This window comes from Abrus precatorius, unplaced genomic scaffold, assembly GCF_003935025.1.
Source record: "Abrus precatorius isolate BTA unplaced genomic scaffold, Abrus_2018 Scaffold7, whole genome shotgun sequence".
In the NCBI taxonomy this organism is placed as follows: Eukaryota; Viridiplantae; Streptophyta; class Magnoliopsida; order Fabales; family Fabaceae; genus Abrus; species Abrus precatorius.
In genome coordinates, this window is record NW_020874417.1 from 24459623 (window position 1) to 24479828 (window position 20206).

Genomic DNA, 20206 nt, shown 5'->3' on the forward strand with positions numbered 1-20206 from the left:
TTTAATCTGTCTCTTCTACCCACATCTTATACCCAAAAATAAGATGTATAACAATAATTTTTTTCAAGGGATTTTGGTCTTTTTAATCCAAGTACCAGAAGAAAAGTTTAGGTATTCAAGCAAAACTCCCGCCAAGAGTATTTATAATATCAAATATTTAAATTTTATTGTTTGAGGTTAACTTTGTTATCCTCCAAGTAATAATTAAATCCATACTCCTGGGGCCAAGTCATAAGAATTTATTCCTACGAGATAAAAAATCATTTTAAAGAAATAAATACTATTTACATACGGTAGTAATTTTACATTATTTTATTTCATGATTTTTATTTACTTTATTTGAAATGTATTTTTTATATATTAATATTAAAAATTTGTAGTAACCTTTTAGATTTTAAACAGTAATCATAAAATATTTTATTCAAAAATATTTCATAAGTGTATTTTTTTACATGTTTATTTTTTCTCTATTAATTTTGTTATATATTTATATTCGTTAACAATGTATTCTCTTCTTCTTCTTTTTTTTATCCTTATGTAAAAATATTATTATAAAAACATTAAAATATTAATAACATTAATTAACTATTTGAGTGCTGTTGGTATTGGCATTGGGGTAAAAATTTGGCTACTGAAAATAGTTAGTTAAGAGTCAACTAGCTGTGTTTATACCTTCCCGTACTTATGAGTTAAGACATGGCATCATAGTTCTAAATGAATGGTACCATACATTTCGATGGGTAGTTGTCAGTGCCTCACAGTGCATATATTTTCGTGCCAAAATCATTTTTGTTAATAGTTATTCTTTGTTGATTGATTATGTCTGCTTCATCCACAGTCTACCAATCCTCACTGCTTTGGGGGAATTTTAACTCCTAACCCGCCAATTAACTTCTTTTCTATTGCTATTTGAAAGGCCCTCTCATCAATGGTTGCCTATTTTTTCCTTGTTGCTATTTATTTAGCAACCCAGGTGGTTTGAAATATCTCAATCTACAGCACATAACCCATTCAGATCATGAGACTATGCTTTTTACTGTCCAAATAACACAGTACTCTCCATAATTAATATTTCCAATTAATGTTACAACGATTCAGCAGTGAATTTTGTGTAACATTCAATAGATATATAAATAATAAATTATTATAATGAAAATAATAAGTTATCATGGTCTGATGAACTTTTCTTTGTGTTTAATGTTCAACTGAGTAAAACATCCAGCAATTAAGGAGAGAGATTTGGTGGTCCTCAACAGTAAACAAGACTCTGAGATTTACTGAAAAGAAGATCATGAAACTATTTAAATAGTTTAATCACGTGTTTGATTCCATCCATGTGTTCAATTATTCACCAATTAAGTAACGAATAGCATAGTACGTGCATACACATACTTGTATTCATATATTAGTTTAGAATGGTACATGCATGCATGTTGATTTCATAGACTCTAATAAGGCATACACGAATCATGGAAGTTATGATGTTAGAAAGAACCAAATTACACTGCACCACAACACACCTTTTGTTTTCATTGTAGTATGCAGATTTACATGGAATCAATACTAAAAAAATATTGTACTCACAATTGTTAAGCATATGGTTCAAAGGTTAAATACTCATAATCTTAATATGTAGTTTTTATTTTCAATGTATTTCTTTATACTTTATCATGTTATCATTTGAACTTAAAATATTGTAGCAGTAACAAAATGATTGTAGTTCACAGAAAGACAAATTTGGTTGTGTCCAAACTCCAAAAGTTATTATTTTTTATAACCCTTAACCTAGCTTGGTTTGAATTTAGTTTAAGAGAGAGAGAGAAAAAATAAATGATTTTTTAAAATTACCTTTAACTGTGAGTTATTAAAATTCAGGAAAAGAGTAAAAAAAAGATTAAAACTCTTCTAAATATTTATCGTGAATAATTTTTATAAAAGATTATATAAGAAAATTTTAAAATATTAACATTTAAATAAGAAAGAGATTCAAAATTTCTTTCTTTCTTTATTATTTAAATCTTTAATTTTTTCTTTCTTTAAACTCTTAAACCAAATTTAAAAGATTAAATAAAAATATTTGTTGGACAAATAACAAAGCTTGTGTATTTACAAAACTACTTTTATAAAAGGAAAGTTTTTCATAAATTATATTTGAGTGTTTATGCCTTAAAATAAAAAAAATGTTTATACAATAAATATGATAAATAATATAATATAACATAAAAAAATTATAAAAAATAAAATATACAATGTTGATATTATTAAATTATATAAATTAAAGTTATTTACAAAATAATCTTAATTTATGCCAGATTGATGAGTGAAAAATCAATAACCCTAAGAACTTATTTGTTTCTCTTTTAATTTTTAAAAATTAATATTTTAAAACAATTTTAAAAAATTATTTTTAAATAAAAATTAAAATTATATTAATGCATAAAATGATTATTGTTCCATTTTAGTGTTTATGATTTTTCAATAACATGTTTATAATTAATGATAGAAATAGGTTGTATTCGGCTAAGCTTTGCGTAAATAAATTTGTTTTATTTAATAATTTTGAAGCTTTAAGCTTAATTTATTATCTATTATAAATTTTTTATTAAGTCTAATTTGACCTTTTTAAAAACTTGTTTTATTCTAATGTTTTTTAATAGCTTACCTTGAATCAAGACCCTTCAATAGCTATTAAGTATTTTTATAAATAAACAATTAAATTATTTAAATAAATTATAAAAAATAGTTTAACACTTTAAATATGTATAATAAAATTACATATTTTATTTTATCAAAATACGTAATTGAAATAACAAAGATGCAAATTAGCGTTATAAACTAATCAAATAATAGTAATTCAGAAGACTTCGATGAGTAAGACTCTCTCTCTTAGAAGATTCATAATATGAATACTCTTTAACTCTAATGAAAAGGATTAAAGTTTATAATTTAAAATTTAATTTATTTAATATGATATTAAATTATTTAATATATTATTATAAATTTTATGAATTTTAAGTAGACTTAATAGAATTTTTCTTAAACTTAAACCTACCTATTTAATTAATTAATCCTTTCAAAAAGTCTAAATTATATCTATTACTTAAATAGGTTAAGTTGGGTTAAATTTTAAAGAGGCTAAATTATAGGCATTGTCGAATAGTCTGAACTATTTTCATTCTCATTTGTAATAAATAATCAATAACTTGAAAAAATAACAATAAAATTACATGCTTAAAACATAATAAAAAATTCAATTAAAATAGTAAAAAAAAAGTGTTCTTAAAAAATGAAAAAAGAATAAAAATAAAATTATTATAATGAAAATTATTATCTTTGACTAAAATTATTATTTTAAAAATGTTTAAGATAAAATTTTATACATATTTTCATTCGATTTGAATTTTTTATTTAATTTATATATATATAAAGCAAGATTAAGTCTAAAATTTTTTATTGTTAATTAGAGTCTTTTATTTAATTTATATTTGATAAATTATAATTTATTATTTAATTGTCTATTAAATATAAATTAAATAAAAAATTTAAATTAAATATAATTTTTTTTAAATTTACAGTAAATTAAATATTACACTTATATATATATATTAAAAGGTTTGTAGCATTTAATTAGATGTGAGAGTATGAGAAAGTAGAGAGACATTACAGCGACAACACAGGGGATCCATACGGCGTAATGTTGCTGTTAGGGAAAGGGTCCCACCGTTGTCTTTTTAGTAGTAAAAATATATTTCAGGCTGGTTGGGCCCCACACCTATCTGTGCAATCAGACATCTCACACGCTGCCACGACGCACATCACGTCACATGTGCTACTGCTCTGCTCTCTGTTCTGCTCTCTTTTGTCTTCTTCTGTGTGCGCAAACGTCCACTAACACTTTCGCCCTTGCACGTGCATGAGTTGCTCCCACTCACTTCTTCACCATCTCACCCTGTTCACCTCATAAGTCAACGCAGTTCAACGATTTCTAGCCCAACCGACTTTTTAAACCTTTAGACCCCTGAATCCAATTTCAAGCATACACCCATTAATCAAATTTTATAATCTTTCTTGACATAATTCTTAATACAAATTATGTCATCCAATTAGTTAAATTAAAAAGGTCAGGGGATTGAGAACTAGTGTCCTGTGAGAATTAGTAAAAAATCAACTTTGTTGTTAAAAAATACAATAAAATACATTAAAAACAAATATAAAAATATATGAATAATATTTTTTATTAAAATTGTATTCTAAATTTCAAAAAATATATTGATCAGCATTTTTTAATAAAATAAAATGATGTAATATTTTATAAGTACCAATAAAAATAATGGTTTCAAATAAAAAGCAAACATCTTTTTAAAATATATAAGTTTTAAAATGTATATTACTCTTTTTATTTGATTTTATTATAATCAATTTTTAGGGTTAATTTTCAACATCTAAAGGTATTTGATTGGGGGAGGAATGGAAAGAGACAAAGAAATGGAAAAAGGGGGCAATAAAATTAAGTTAAAGTAAAAAGCCTTCAACAAGAGTTATTTTAAAAGTAAATTGATCTCAAGATAGAAAGAGGGTTAAAACTTTTTCTGCTCTGCAAAATTGCAACCAGAAGCTTCACTCCAATGTTAAGTTAATGAAAAAAAATATGTTTAAAATTTTAAAAATATATTAATATTGTTTATCATTTATTTTCTCAATTCTTTAATAAATATAATAATGGCTAGTATTCATCTTATAAAAGTTGATGTAGGCTCGCATTTATCTACTAAAAAACTTTCGTGGCATAATTAATTGAGTTTGATTAAAAAAATATGTTACAAGTTAAGGAAACGAAGGAGAAACTGTTAAGCAACACCAAAAATGGTACGAATTTGATAAGCCCAGCATACATGGCATGGCTTAGGTTCTCAAAATTCAAGATATATTGATTCGGCTTAGTCCAGTTTTAAAATTGAATGGTCCCTAAGAGTTAGACCCACAGTGGAATTAGTCATCAGGTTAGCCCAAATTTTTTCATACATATAATTTTTTGAATTCTTATTTAATTTTCCATTTTTAATAATGATAAATAAACGCATAAAAAATAAAAATATTTAAAATTAAAAAACATCTGTGATGAATTTTATCAAGTTATAAATATATAAAACGTCAAAAATCATTTTATAAAAATACAACTACATTATATATATTAGCGCAACTCAATTCAAAATTTTATTGGCATGCTCAAATTAACTCTTCGAAGACTGTTAATTAAACAATAGAATATTTATTATAAGGTTTCATACACATGTTTAGAAAAAAAAATTATTTCAAATTTTGAAAACCAATATTGTGAAATAACCTTAGATAATAAAATATTCTACACTGTACACGGTGACATAAATCGAAGCAAAATATTCATTATAAGTTAAGGATTAAATGTAACCTAATATTTTAAAGGTGAACTGCTAAAAAGTTTGGGCGCCTCGGTTCTCTTCCTTCAATTTCATGTGTACGCGTGTGTTATAATGAGTTTAAATTATGATTTAAGTTCATAAAAATAATTTTAGTAGATATTTGTGTGTATTATCAAACGATCCTTTTGAACTAGTACAAATATAATATTTTGATTAAAAGTTGGTTGCTAATTTTAGGAAAAGCCTTTTGTTTCAAAAAACTAAAAACACCATTCATCCCTTCCATTATGTTTATTTTGCTGTGTTATTTTTTTTCGAAGTCTGAAAAGATTCCTTGAAATGATCCTTTAATATTAAATATTATGTCCTTTAGTATGATATTTATCCCCTCATTTTAAAACAATTATCATTGAACAATTTCAAAATAACTAATAAAAATGTTTATTTTCCTTAATTTTGAGGAAATATAATTATATCCTTGTTAAATTACCACTTTACTCTGCCAGTAGTTTCTTGTTTTATTTAATGGAGATACAGAGAGAGAATATAAAATTATGTTAAACCATAAAATAACGACATCAATTAACAGCACATTACGATATTATTTAAAATTATAGGAATAATTATTTATTTCTAAATTTATGTAAAAATAGTTTTTTGAAAGCTAAATTTAATCCTAATTTAAGTAAAGTTAACTTGATATGAGTTGGTATGCACAACGAGTTTTAACAGGTAAAAGTTAAGCTGAGGGGTTGTTTGACCAAATGGACCCGGTTCTTAGAAAATGATTTGCTGGGTTTCTTTGATTTGGAAAAGAGTGGTGGATGATTCATGCGGTTTAATTAATTACGGAACATCTTTATCCACAGGAACCGAAATTTGCCGTTTAGGGCGCAACGTCGCTCTCTGGAGCGGTGCAGAGTTGACTGGTGAGTGGGTACAGTGTAGAGTACAGTGATGAGATTGTGGGAAGCCCGTCCACATTCTCCGTTTTATTTTGGTCCCTCCTTTAACCGCTGTCGTAATCCCAATTTATCCCACCGTCTTTTGCTTTTTATTTGTTTGAATTTAAACTTAGGTGGCTTCATGACTCGCACTTCCCGTGTCTCCTCACACCATGCCTATGTTAGACTTGTCCATTCCATGCCCATCAAAATTGGTAAGCATGATGGGATGTTCCACAAACATCAATTTGAATATGGGAAATGCAACCATGTTATTTGTTTGCTCATCGGAACAAAATAACGGAAACTATTACTTACAATGTTTAACACATTTTTAGATCTATAATAATATTTAATTGATAAAACATAAAGTATATTTCAATAAATTATTTATATAAATAATTGATATGACACAATATATCAAAATCTTGTAACAAAACTAATTAATGTGGTGAAAAAAATAAATATTATACCATCACGTAATATAATATTATTTTGATAAACAGTTATTTCGAATTATCTTTCAATGCAAAAGTTAACCAGTTTAATATAATTTATTAATTCTATTAAATTTACCATGAAATATATAAAACTATTTTCTGTTTGTTAAAAACTTATAATTTAGTTTTGCGTTGAGTATTGGTTAAATTGTGCTTATTTATTAAATATTTCAAAACAAACTATTTATGAAAACCTTGTTCGCTTACCAGTTTGAATTTTATCTCATTCAAAAGCTTAAACTCATCGATTTATATATAATAAGCCCATCATCTTCTGTAAAAGTAGCTTTTTTTTTAAATGAAATTTTAGGTTATACTAAACTTTTGAAAATAATAGTTTGATCATTAAGTAAAAATATCTATATATAAAATAAATAAGTAAAACATTAAAACGAAGAAAGTTTAAGACCTTATAAGTTATGGTAATTTAACACATTTTCACCACTTTTCGTGTCAGTAAAATTTCCCAACGGCTTTCATGAGCTTATTAATGACAAATTTTTTCTCATTTTCTTTTCTTAACTCGTTGACCATCAAAATAAATAGTTTTTATCTTTATAATTTGATTTTAAGGCATTATTAATTTGAGTGATATTTTGAACGTTGCTGTCACTCAACATATTCAAAGTTCAACAATAACACTGTTTCAACGAGTGTATTTTTATTTGTCCAAAGCAGTAGCTTAAAAACATTATGGTATGACAGCGTTATTCTTTTAAAAGATGACCAGCCCCATCCATCGGTCAACGGGAAATACTTTGGCCTTATAGTTCTGCAAGTTTGTAAAAAAATTTTAACACGGGGATAAACATACCTTGGTTAATTATGATGAACAAAGGGAAAATTACCTACACTGCAAAAATAAAACTTACATTTACCAGTCAATAAAATTTGTCAAATGTTAAGATAATATTTGTTAGTATAATATTTACTTAACAAAAATATTATCATTAATTTTAAAAATTGTATCAATAATATGATGTATTATACGCAACAGGAGCACGCCGTTTTCGAAGTGAGGTGGGTCTTCCTCTTTAACTCAATTTAACACCCACAATAAAGAATCCTTACCGGTGTATACCAATCCACTTTATGTTTGTTCCCTTTTGCAGATAGCCGCGAAGCAAGGCAAGGCAAAGCAAATGATAATTTTTCTAATTTTCTCTCATCCTATGAATGGTAATGAAGCCACGCATGCAATGTTTAGGAGGAGGGAAACATGATTATGTATTTAGACTTGCGTTGAATTCGAATTCATTATTTATAGTTTTAAAAGGAAATCTGCAAGTCTTATTGCACCTACCATTTGTTTAATTTTATAATTAGTTATCCTGTCTGATATTTGAATTACACTTGACAACAAATGTTAGAGCGTGAGAACGCAGATCAACCACGAGACATAATCTGACAGAGACAACACGCACCCATTCCACGGTCCACAAGAGTTGCTAAAAAATTTTGATTACTCAACGTACAAAGAAAAGGAGAAAAGAAAAAGTACAATGGTGTTAATGATATTTTGATTAAAATAAATTATAAAAAAAAGGGAGAGGAAGGAATGCTGAAGAGAAGGGAGGTGATTGAGAAGAGGTGGTTGAGACTCGAGATGGGGACATGTAGAGGGGGTAGACGCAAACAACAAAGGTGCGTGTCCCACTGCGCTTTCCCATATCTACTTCCCCCCTCTAACAAAATTAATCTTCCGAGTAAGCATTAAAAAAAAAAGCTATTACATCAATTTTAGTCCTTGCTTTGCAGAGTTAATAAATGATTCTTGGGTTCAGTTTAAGTCAAAAATATATCTGTTAGAGACTGAGTAAATTAATACTTGATTTATTTTTTCATGGATTATTTTAAAAAATTAAAGAGCATGATTGAAATCATTTATTTTAAGAATTAAATTAAGTTTATTATTTTTTAATTGAATTAGGTGTTTACTCTTAATCTTATATATAATTTAATCTATTTTACTAAGACTTCTTTATATATATATATATATATATATATACAATACAATCTTTATAATCTTGTTACCCAGTCACCATAAGAATGTTTATAAAGAAAAAAATATTGTAAAGGCACAAAAGTCATTCTATTTAAAGAAACTTGGATAAGAAAATTTTTTAGATAGTCTGGAAGCGTATGATCTCGGCCACTGATATTTAGTTATATATCAAAAATAGATACATATTGATCATAACCATTGGAAGAGTATCGACGTACAATTTTATTTTCTTTTCTGATTTGACTTCATTTCATATCTTATTATTCATTCATCTTGTGTGCTTAGATTGGGACTAACAATAAGTAAAATTCTATCAGGTAATATATTAACTACTAAAGAAAATTTAAAAGAAAAAGAAATATGATACCCAATTAAAGTCTCAAACCGAACTATCATAATTTTCAACTGTCATTTCTCTTCCCCCCTTAATTGTTTCATTAAATCTTTCAGTATTATAGTAAAATTCATGTAATAATTTTTTAAAAATTTTTAATTTTCCCTTTTAACGAGCATCGTTGATATTTTATCCTAGGACGTGCATCCTCGTGAGGAGAGAGCCAAATTCTTCTTAAGTGATATTTTTAAAACAAAGCCCAATAAATCATACTAGGGTATTTAAGAGGAGTGTGTCCGTGAGACAACCTACCTTTCAATTTTTTACTATTTTCTCTCGGTTTCTGCTTCTTTTCACAAAACAGGAAACAAAAGCGTCGTAATAATCACTCTCATTTTATTTATTGGAAAAAAATAATTGAGTTTAGTTTTAATTTCACCCATCATGTTCCCTCGTTCACTCCCATCTCTCTCTTGCATTTTGGCAAAGTAAATTTCTCTCTCTTCCTCACGGGACAGCGGTTTAGACTATTAGTCTCAACTCTCAACTCTCAACTCTCTCTCTCTCTCTCTATCAACCCAAGTTGTTTTAATAAATATAATAAATAACATTACAATGCAATCTCTCTATCGATTTGTCCTTTTCTTTCTCTGATTGAGAATGGCCAAAGAGCTTCTTCTGCAACTTCGTCTGCTTCTTCTTCTTCCCGAACAACGGTGTCGTTTTGCAGTTCCTCTGCCAATGTTCCGCTTCGCATTCTCCGCTTTCTAGCTCCTCTTCCCTCACCATTGTCGATCCGTTCAACATCTTGCTTCTTACATCCACCGACTCACTCAACTCAGGTGCATTTTGCCTTTTCCTTTCATTTCTGCTACTGATTCAACTCTTCTCCTTGCTATTTTCTTACTACTCAGATTATTATTATTATTATTATTTCCTGGTTCAAAGCTTAGATTAGATTTCTCGTTGTCTTCTTCGTTTGCACTCTTCGCATTCACTTCAATATTACTGTTTACTTCTTGTGCATTTGACTTCACTGCCTTTGATTCGTTGCCTGTAACGCTTTTGCTGCTTTATATTTCTGTAACTGCTTAAAGACGAGTGCTGTGTTTTCAACAAATGTAGGTGATCAAGCAAATCATGCGTAGTGATCTTATTATAACCTCTAATTTTTACCACTTCTAGTAGTGAAGCATGATTTGTGCCTCGTCGTGCCGTTTATGGTGAAACGGAGAAGCGTTTTACGACGTACATTCTCTAGATTTCTCGCCTATAAATGGAAAGACACTTTTTCTTTACGTGAATCATTTTTGTGGTGGATTCTATTCATCAAGTTGTTACCGCACTGGTTATTCATCTTTTGCGCATAACTTAGTGTGATCTATGGTTATTTACTTCTCTTTAACCTTGTGATCTTATTGTTCTTTATCCTATATTTGACCAACATTGCTTACCTGGTCTTTGACTACATTATTTGCTCTCTTTTTGTTTTTCTTTTGATTATCGATTACTATTTGTTGGTTTCTCTTTGCGGAATAGTCACCGTTGTATTGCACTGTACTTTTCTTATTCTACCTTGAGAAAGGAGAAAGGGGAAAGGTTAACTTACTAGCATTTGCAATTCTTGAGTGACTTGGCTGCTAGTGTTGTTTCCCTTCCTAGACACTTACTGCGGTACAATAATTGTCTATCAACTCGTTTTTTGTCATTTAATATTTTAGTGAGGATTTAATGTGCTTGATTTGGTCTGTATCCAGGGGAGGGAGTTCTCTTACTAATTTGATGACATGGAGCAGTATGAAATACTAGAACAAATTGGAAAAGGTGCTTTTGGTTCTGCGCTTCTTGTGAGACATAAGCATGAAAAGAAAAAGTGAGAACAGAACCTACCTTACTTAGTTACTTCTCTCTTTTATCTGTTTCTTTTCACTTTGTGTACTTTGATGTTTAGATGACAACGTTTGTGATTCCACAAATCATTACTGGTGATGCTTTTTAACTTCTGTCTTTTGATTGTATAGATATGTCTTGAAGAAGATTCGCCTTGCCCGCCAAACGGAGCGTTCTCGCAGATCTGCCCACCTGGAGGTTGGTGCTTCAAATAGTGATTCAACTAGAGGACTAAGTGATTATCTTGTGTCTTTTTTGCTGTATTCTAAAATATTTTTCTTTGCTTGCTGCATGATGCATTGTTTGTATTCTAGTTCTAATGGGTTTAAAGACAAGTTTCAGACCTCAATACGAAAATTAGGCTGTAAACTTAGCAGCGGCTACTGAAATGCTGACGTGAAATTATTTGTGAATATGTATGATTCACAGGTTAGTTCTAACATATTTATTTCGTATGGCCTGTATAGATGGAGCTCATTTCTAAGTTACGAAACCCATTCATTGTGGAGTACAAAGATTCATGGGTAGAAAAGGTATTTTCTTTAGTTTTTACATCTCTTCATCTCCTCAGCCAATTATAAGAATGGCTTCTACTAGCTGGTTACCAAAATTAAGCTTCTATTGTAGGATTGCTAGGAAAAATCTTGGTGTATGCATTGTAAAAACTCTCAGGATGTTTAAATTTTGATCTATTTTTTCTCCTTCCTTCTCAGGGTTGCTATGTCTGCATTATTATAGGTTACTGTGAGGGTGGAGATATGTAAGTCTTGTTTGTCTAACTTAAGCATACAATTTATAGTTGTTTTCTTCCAACCCTTGTAAATTGGAATGTGAATGTTTTTCAAAATACATCATTGATGTAACACAGGGCAGAAGCTATAAAGAAAGCTAATGGTGTCCTGTTTCCTGAAGAGGTTATTTTGAATTTTTTTCTCCTGCCAGAAATTTTAATCTTTGTCATTAAACAATAATGAGGATAACATTTAAATTTTTGCATCTAAAGTCTAAATATGGCCATTTGTTTGCAGAAACTTTGTAAGTGGCTTGTTCAACTTCTTATGGCTCTTGAGTACTTGCACATGAACCACATTCTTCACCGTGATGTCAAGGTTAGCAGCAGATTGACTTCTCTTTGTATATAGCAGTGATATTTCCTTTTCCATCTAATTTATTTATTGAGCCATATGCTGATGAGAGAATCACATGATTCTATCAGTGTTCAAATATCTTCTTGACAAAAGATCATGACATACGTCTGGGTAAGTTATTCTATGGTTCCTTTAAATAAGGCATAGGTGATTGAAATTTTGTTTACAAGTGATCAATGATGAAGCAGGTGATTTTGGACTTGCGAAAATGTTGACTTCTGATGATCTTGCTTCCTCTGTAAGATATGCATAACATTGAATTGAATTGAATTTAGTTTCTTTATCATAACTTCAACATGACTACTTGTTCTTGTGAATGAGTCATTGTCTTGTAGGTTGTGGGAACTCCTAGCTACATGTGCCCTGAGCTCCTTGCTGATATACCTTATGGTTCTAAATCAGATATTTGGTCCTTGGGTAAGTACTTGTGTTATGGTTTTGTTCTTTATTAAGTTTCTATTATTGGTTTATTATGTATGTATGATCTCTGAAATCGATTATCCAGGATGTTGTATATATGAAATGACAGCACATAAGCCTGCATTCAAAGCATTCGTAAGTTTCTTTTTTTATCAAAAAGGTTTTGTGTCTGTAATTTTCATTTTGGAACATATTTAATACCTTCATCTCTGCTGTTGGATGAACATGTTTGCTAATCAATTTGACTATCATCAAACTACCTTGTTTGGACATGTATATTGTTTTCTTTGGGCTGACAACTAGTCTAAAATTCTCTTATTCAGTTTTTCACAACATATTATCATTATCAGCAGCACTCATTTAGCTGCATGATTATACCTATATAAAGTATCAAATTTGATATATATTTACTGTTTTCATAGCTTTTCTGTATATTTTTGGAATTGCCTAATTATCTTTCAATTTCTTTGAACAGGATATACAGGCATTGATTAACAAGATTAACAAGTCCATAGTGGCACCACTCCCAACTAAATATTCTAGTTCATTGTAAGCCCATATTCTTTCAGGATATAGTTACTTAATATTGCCGTTTGCAAATTGCCTTGTCATGTTTTATGCTGTAGAATTTAGCATTTGACTTAGTCCCTAAAGTTGTTCAGACCTAACTGGTGTGGGTTGTAGGCAAAGACAATTCAGAGCGAGGTTTCTTGCTGATTTATAGTAATCAAGTATTAATATTATGGATTATATGATTGATGATTAATCTAGTCATGTTTGTTTTTGCTTTTGGCAGTCGAGGTCTTGTTAAAAGTATGCTGCGGAAAAATCCAGAGCTTAGGCCCAGTGTATGTACAGTTCTCCTCTGACCTTGAATAATTCAATGGACTGCAATGGTGCAACATCTAGCACCCTTTTTTGTTTTCTTTATGATTGAATCAATTCTGGAATTGATGCAGAAATTTATGTTATTATATGAAGAACAAGCATTCAATTCAACCAACATTCCTCAAAATTTGTTGTATTTGAGATGTAATTGGTCCATGACATGTATTCTAACTTTCCTCACTAAACTCTGTTTTCTTCACTCTGAATGGAGTGTCTTAGGCTTTGATCAGAATAACGAATCTCTCTTGGCTTGTCTATGAGTTGGGTTGATGAGTCATTTTGCATTAAATTTTATTGTGATTTTCGTTTCAGCCTATCATCCTTTTATATAAATGCATCTTATTTGATACAATAAAAGTCTTTTTAGTGCTACATTGCATCAATTAAATGCAAGGGAACGTGATAGGCAAACAGGGTATCTAAATGGATAGGGAAAGAGTACCTAAACACTAGCAAAATTTTTAAAACAGAATAAATGATACTAAACTTCATAATATGAAGTCCTCGTGTCACCTCAGACTTCTTACCTTCTTTTAAATGCTTTTCACACAAAGGTTATGCTTATGAAGGAGAATAGTCTGCGTCTCTTAATTTTGAAGGGCGAGAATATGCCATTTTGCCATTTAGGTATCTTGCTGTAGTTGTGACTGTTATGTCATCATCACCCTTCTTATCCTCCAAGGCTCCATCAGTTAAATTGACAATTACAGTAGTTCCTTAATTATTTTGATATGATATGCAAGTGTCCAGGACTATGTACTACACAATTTCCAAAAGTTGAAAGCCTCTTTTTTATTTTAAAGACAGGCGAAGAGAAAAAAAATTAAAAGCTATACAATCAATTCTCTATTTTTAGAAATGGTGAAAATGTAACATACTACACTGTGTTTACTGATTAATCTAATGTTATGATAACTGTTGCCACTGCCTACATGACAGTAATGATTCTTGTTAGCTGTGTGCAATCTAATTTGTTTTGTCAAATGTCTTGTCTAGCTTCTTAATCCTTTGTCTGCATAGATTTTCTTGTCTGGCATCTGCCTCTATTCATCATGCTTAATTTTACCAGTGATTGTGGGCGTGGCCTTGTTGGCAGCTGTCATGCAATGTTCTTACCCATCTAATTTCAAATCTGATCTGTCACACGTACCTATTTTCTCATTTGAAGTGTAACTTCTGGTGATAGGCTTCAGAACTGCTTGGGCACAGACATCTTCAACCTTATGTGCTGAAGGTCCATCTCAAAATCAACAGTCCCAGGCGAAGTACTATGCCAGTTCATTGGCCAGAGTCCAACTACGTGAAGAAAACTAGGTTTTTGTTGCCAGACGATGATCCCATTTCCATCTATAGGGATAAGCGTCATTCTTTCAGCAATGATCGGACTCTAAATCCTAGTGTATCTGGAGCTGATCAAGATTCTGTATGCTCTACCCTAGAAATAGATTGTACTCCTGACCAATTTAATCAAAGGTTAGCCGAACTTGGAATCAGAGATAGCCATGAAGTGAAGTCAACCCAGAAGCCTGTTGGTTCCAGAAATTCTAGTATCACTAAGACTCCAAGATTCACTTCCTCGAAAGTCTCTACCAACAAAAAGAAATCTATGGAATCCCCTAAGAATCGTAAGGTGGTAAGGCAAGCTGTAAATCCATTATGTTTTCACGTGACTTTGGCTGCTTCTTTGAGTTGGGGATGTAGGAATGTTTGCCAATTTATTCATTAAACAAAGTTAAGCATGTCACCTTTGTTAAACGGGCATTTTACAGTGGACCACTCCTGAACGGCTGGACCTGTATTGGTATATTTCTAAAGAATGGGGTGGTTATTTGAACTCCAATAATATGTAGCCAGCCAAATGACAATAACCTCAACTTATGTATCCAAATAATAATTTTTTTTGTCTGACTTTGTAAAGTCTCTGGTTGCAGCTTGCTCTTCCACAGAACACCACAAAATCTGCTCATACAAATCGCAGAGCATCATTTCCGCTGCCAACAAGTGGTGGTATTCAACAGCCTCCTTGCTGGAATAATGTCAGTTTGCTTAGCCATGTGTCTTCACCGGATATCTCAGTCAATTCTCCACGAATTGATAAGATGGCTGAATTCCCACTAACTGTATATGAAGATTCTTTGTTCCCTATCAGTAGAACATCACCCTCTGCGCAAGGTTCCTCAGGCTTTCCATCTCGTGGCAATCATTCGACTGTGGTAGACAAATGCACCGTCGAGGAATATGATACAACCTCTAATAGGCCTAGTTGTATGGATACTTGGCAGGGAATCAAACAGAGCATGCTAAAGGAAAATGATGAGGATAAAAGTGGTTCCTCTGATCAAAATGCAACAGCAGGTGCTTCGAGCCGCACTTCTTCAGACTTGCGCCGACACCAATTTGACACTTCATCATACCAACAAAGGGCTGAAGCCTTAGAAGGGTTGCTTGAATTTAGTGCAAGATTGCTACAGCAGGCGAGGTATGATGAACTTGGGGTACTGTTGAAACCATTTGGTCCTGGAAAAGTTTCTCCAAGAGAAACTGCTATATGGTTAAGCAAGAGCTTCAAGGAGAACACTTTCAACCCAGACGAATCTCTGTAAACTGCTGTAATGTTAACTGTAGTCATACTTTTATAGTTCAGTGTTTTTCCTTACACGACAGTTTAGCTAGCTGATTTTTGTAGGTTATCACATTTTTTTCATTTACCCTTTTCTGTTCACTTCACCCAATAATGATAACTCAAACTTTCAAACTGATCAATGGAGCAGATGATACAGTTTCATGATTCTAAATTTCTAATCCTTTTCCTTTTCAGAATTTGTTGTCTTACATTTTTCTTTTTACCGAATAGACACTACACCGGATAAATTGATGTCTGATCCAAAACAGTGCCAGATTTTGGCCTTGAGCAGAGACACAACGGTATGTAATCAAACAGGTCGTATACTTGGGACATTTGTCTTTGGTCCTAATGGCACCGCAAACTTCTTTTGGGTAAACAACACCAAAAACATTTTACTGTTGTAACTTGTTTCCTTGCAGTGCTGGGTGTTGTTTTCATCGCTACTGCCTGTGTTAAAGCGTAAATACAAAATTGTTCTCAATAAAGGCAAATTAATTATGCTCCTTGATGTTAACACGTGAAAAATGATAGGGCAATGTTAAGGAAGCGATGAGAAAATATTTTGTGATTTTTTTATGTGGAGGTAGTAAGGAAGACTTCACCTAAAAAATGAAGGGGGAAAGACGATGCAACAAAAAGGGTTAATCATGTTTCAGTTATATGTTTATGCTTTCTCTTTAGAAAGCCATTCTGTTGGTGTGTATGGGGATAGAAAAATTTGTGATAAATTTCATGTTTATTCAAGTATTTATTGAATTTTAAATATTCTTTAGCATTATTCGATTGGAAAGCTTTAATTTTGGTTCTAAGTTAATACTCAACAGTGGTTTTAAATTATAAAAAGGCATTGAAAGCTTGAGATTTATTATTTTAAAAAAAGATCCAAGTATACTAAAAATAAGCATCTACGAAGACAATGTAGTATCTGACTCCACTAGAAGAGGAAATAGGAGAGAGTCCCCAAATGTCACTAAACACTAATTCTAAGGGAGAGAAGTATACAAAATTTGAATTATCAAAGGGAAGTTGGTATGACTTTCCCATATAGCAAGCTTGACATAAAAGAGAATTAGAACTATGTGTAAAAGGAACTCGACATTGTTGCATAATAGTTTTGACCACTTTGAGGGACGGATGACCCAATCTTACATGCCAAAGATATATGTGTTTGACAAGAGAATCCTTAACGTAATTATAGGCTGAATAGGGAGAAGCATGAGGTCATCTTTAAGCCTGTCTTGAAGAACCAGTTCCTTAGTATCCTGAGTTTTGACATTAAAATAAGTGAGATAAAATTCAAAGAAGATATGGTTATTATGTGCAAATTTAGAAACACTGAGAAGATTTTTAGTTATGCTGGGAACATGCAAGAGTTGATCTAGTATGACACGTTTAGAAGAAGAAGGAATATAAAATGTTGATTGTCTAACATGCTTATCAAACCTGTACCATTCCCTATTCTGACACAATCTGATCCTTGATAATCTGACTTGAGAGAGAGGTTGGTTTCATTATGAGTTATGTGATGAGAAGCTCCACTATCGGGGTACCAAGAGGATCCATGACAGTGGAGGGAGTGACAAGCATGTGTTTATCATATTGCATATTGGATTGAGCATTATACTGAGTATTGTGAGCTTGGGGTCCTCCTTGATATTCTTGATTGAACCTGTGCCAACAATCTATAGCTAGGTGTCCTAGTTTGCCACAAATTTGACATTGTTGTCTGGATTGGTTCCATGTATGTTGATTGTTGAGAGCCTAATTTCCTCTACCATTGCTTTCGCCATTGAAGAATCTACCACCTCGATTATTGTTGAAGTTTCCCCTGAAATTATTCCTACCTCCGCGATTATTTTAACCTCTCCTGAATGATTAAGAGTTAGTTTTGCCTCGGCCTAAATCAACAGTGTTTTCCTGAATTAAAGCACTCTCTTGTTTCTTATGTTTGTCGAGTCTTCCTTCTCGAGCTAGAAGTAGGGTTTCGATGTCATAAACTAAGTAAAGGTCTAACCTGGAAGTGATGGAGGTGACAAAGGAATCAAACTCCTCAGGTAGCCCATCTAGAATAGATTCAATATGGTCTTCATCAGAGATTGGGAAGCTTATCGCTGCAAGAGAATATATGATTCTTTTGATTTCTAATAGGTATTCATTTACTGATTTTTCTTTCTTGGTCATTCTAAGTTGAACTTTTAATTTCTTGACTTTGACTCTTGTTTGTGATGCATAATAATTCTATAGTATTTTCAGAATTGATGAGCGTTTACCAAACCAACCATCTTGGTGAGGATTGGGGAGGACATTAATGCTAACAACCATGCAACAAGAAGCTGATCTTGTTGGTCATAGTTAAGATATGTTTCTTGAATCTTGCCACTGGCTTCCTCTTCTTGGAAGCAAATTTTTCTGGAATATCATCTCCTTGGATGTATTTTTGAAGTTTCAACCCGCGAATTATGGCCAACACTTGTTGCCATAATAGAAAGTTCTCATCATCTAGTTTGATGGAGATGTGTGTTGTGAGATTTTGAAGAGTGGATTGGGTTGCAGAAGCCATGAATGTACATGCTCTATGATACCATATTAAGGATTATGAGCTCATGGAGATAGAACAAAATGTAACGATGAGAAAATGTTTTGTGATTTTTTTATATCTTGAGAATACATCTATAACAACTTGATATAAACAGATAACATAATGAAACTAACTGGTAGTTATCCTTTTTCCTTGACAAACAACTTTTCCTTTTTACTTCCAGCATTTGAGATTGAGAACAATAGTTTCATTCTTCATGATAATTTTTCTTTTGTGCTTTATTGGTGATTATGGCGCATCAACTAACTATTGAAAATCCTGCTATTTCTTGCTACCTACATCATGTTGATTCTACATGTGCATCTTTGGGGTATCAACCTTTACAATTGGATAATTGTAAATTACGAAGTGGATCTATGAAGATGGCTCTTCTTGCCAAAAATAAATTTGGCTTTCTTGATGATTCAATTTCTAAATCATCTGAAAATAACCTTGATCTTCTCCTTACTTGGGAGAGGAATAACAACATCATTAGCATATGATTGCTTAGTTTTATTTTGAAATAACTTGTTTTGAGCGTGATTTATGTAACTTTGGTTTGTTTTGATTGTGATCTATGTGGACTTTGGTTCAATAATTTTGGTTGATATTTCTGGGTGTTTTTAGCAACACAATGGCCCTAGGGTTTATCAACTTCACAAGGAAACTTCTTCTTTGATGCAAGGAAGTCTTAATGTGAACCAATATTTTATAAAACTAAAGCACTTTGAGAGTTTTTCGAACTCAAGCCTTCTTATCATTGCACTTATGGTGGTGATCAACTATTGATTGATCATTTTAAACAAGAGTATGTGCTTACTTTCTTGATGGGTTTCAATGAGTGTCATTCTCAAGTTTGAAGTCAAATTCCCATTATGGATCCTCTCCCACCAATTACACGTGCCTTTTCTCTTATTTTTCAAGATGAATGACAACAATAAATAGGAATATCTCTAGTTGTTGATTCTTCCTAATAAGGCCAAAGTTTCTGTTCACTCTATAAGAACTATTGTATTGAATTTTTTGGAAAATGTTTTCTACATTCATAATTTTCAAGTTAACCTTTCTCGGTTAGTAGGTTATTGTCTGATTCTACATTTAAACTCATATTCTTTTATGATTCTTTTATATATAGGATGATAATCACTCAAAAATGATTGGTATGAGTGAATTAGCGAGGTAATTGTATATTCTAAAATCTAGTTATAATTTTATTTACTTGTAATTCTAATATGATTGTTTGATACGTGTAATATCATTTCAAATAAAGAGTCTTTTCAACTGTGGCATACTGATGAATTCATATTTTATTGAATTTTTACTAACTTTTTTAGTGTTCTTTAATAGAAAAAGCAAACTTAGAAAGTGTAAATAAAATAAAAATTTCATTTAGGTCAAATATCATAGATTTTTTAATTTCTGGTTAATTTACACTTATTTGCATAAATATAGTTTGTAATTTTGATTATCTGAA

The 20206-nt window shown here is 31.1% G+C and overlaps 1 protein-coding gene across 2 annotated transcripts; it reads left to right on the forward strand.

Moving 5' to 3' along the window:
* Window positions 1-9821: 9821 nt before the first annotated feature.
* LOC113872195 (serine/threonine-protein kinase Nek2-like) lies at window positions 9822-16255 on the forward strand. 2 transcript variants are annotated; one of them, XM_027509539.1, is made up of 15 exons: window positions 9822-10024; window positions 10940-11055; window positions 11204-11270; window positions 11540-11605; window positions 11786-11832; window positions 11941-11986; window positions 12101-12181; window positions 12289-12331; window positions 12409-12458; window positions 12556-12637; window positions 12726-12775; window positions 13116-13189; window positions 13437-13488; window positions 14715-15161; window positions 15460-16255. In XM_027509539.1, the coding sequence occupies exons 2-15, from the start codon at window positions 10970-10972 to the stop codon at window positions 16129-16131; spliced, it is 1863 nt and encodes a 620-aa protein (XP_027365340.1). In that variant the 5' UTR covers window positions 9822-10024; window positions 10940-10969; the 3' UTR covers window positions 16132-16255. The 2 variants fall into 2 exon arrangements, with proteins under 2 accessions (XP_027365340.1, XP_027365341.1); XM_027509540.1 differs by having other exon boundaries at window positions 14715-15158.
* The last annotated feature ends 3951 nt before the right edge of the window (window positions 16256-20206 follow it).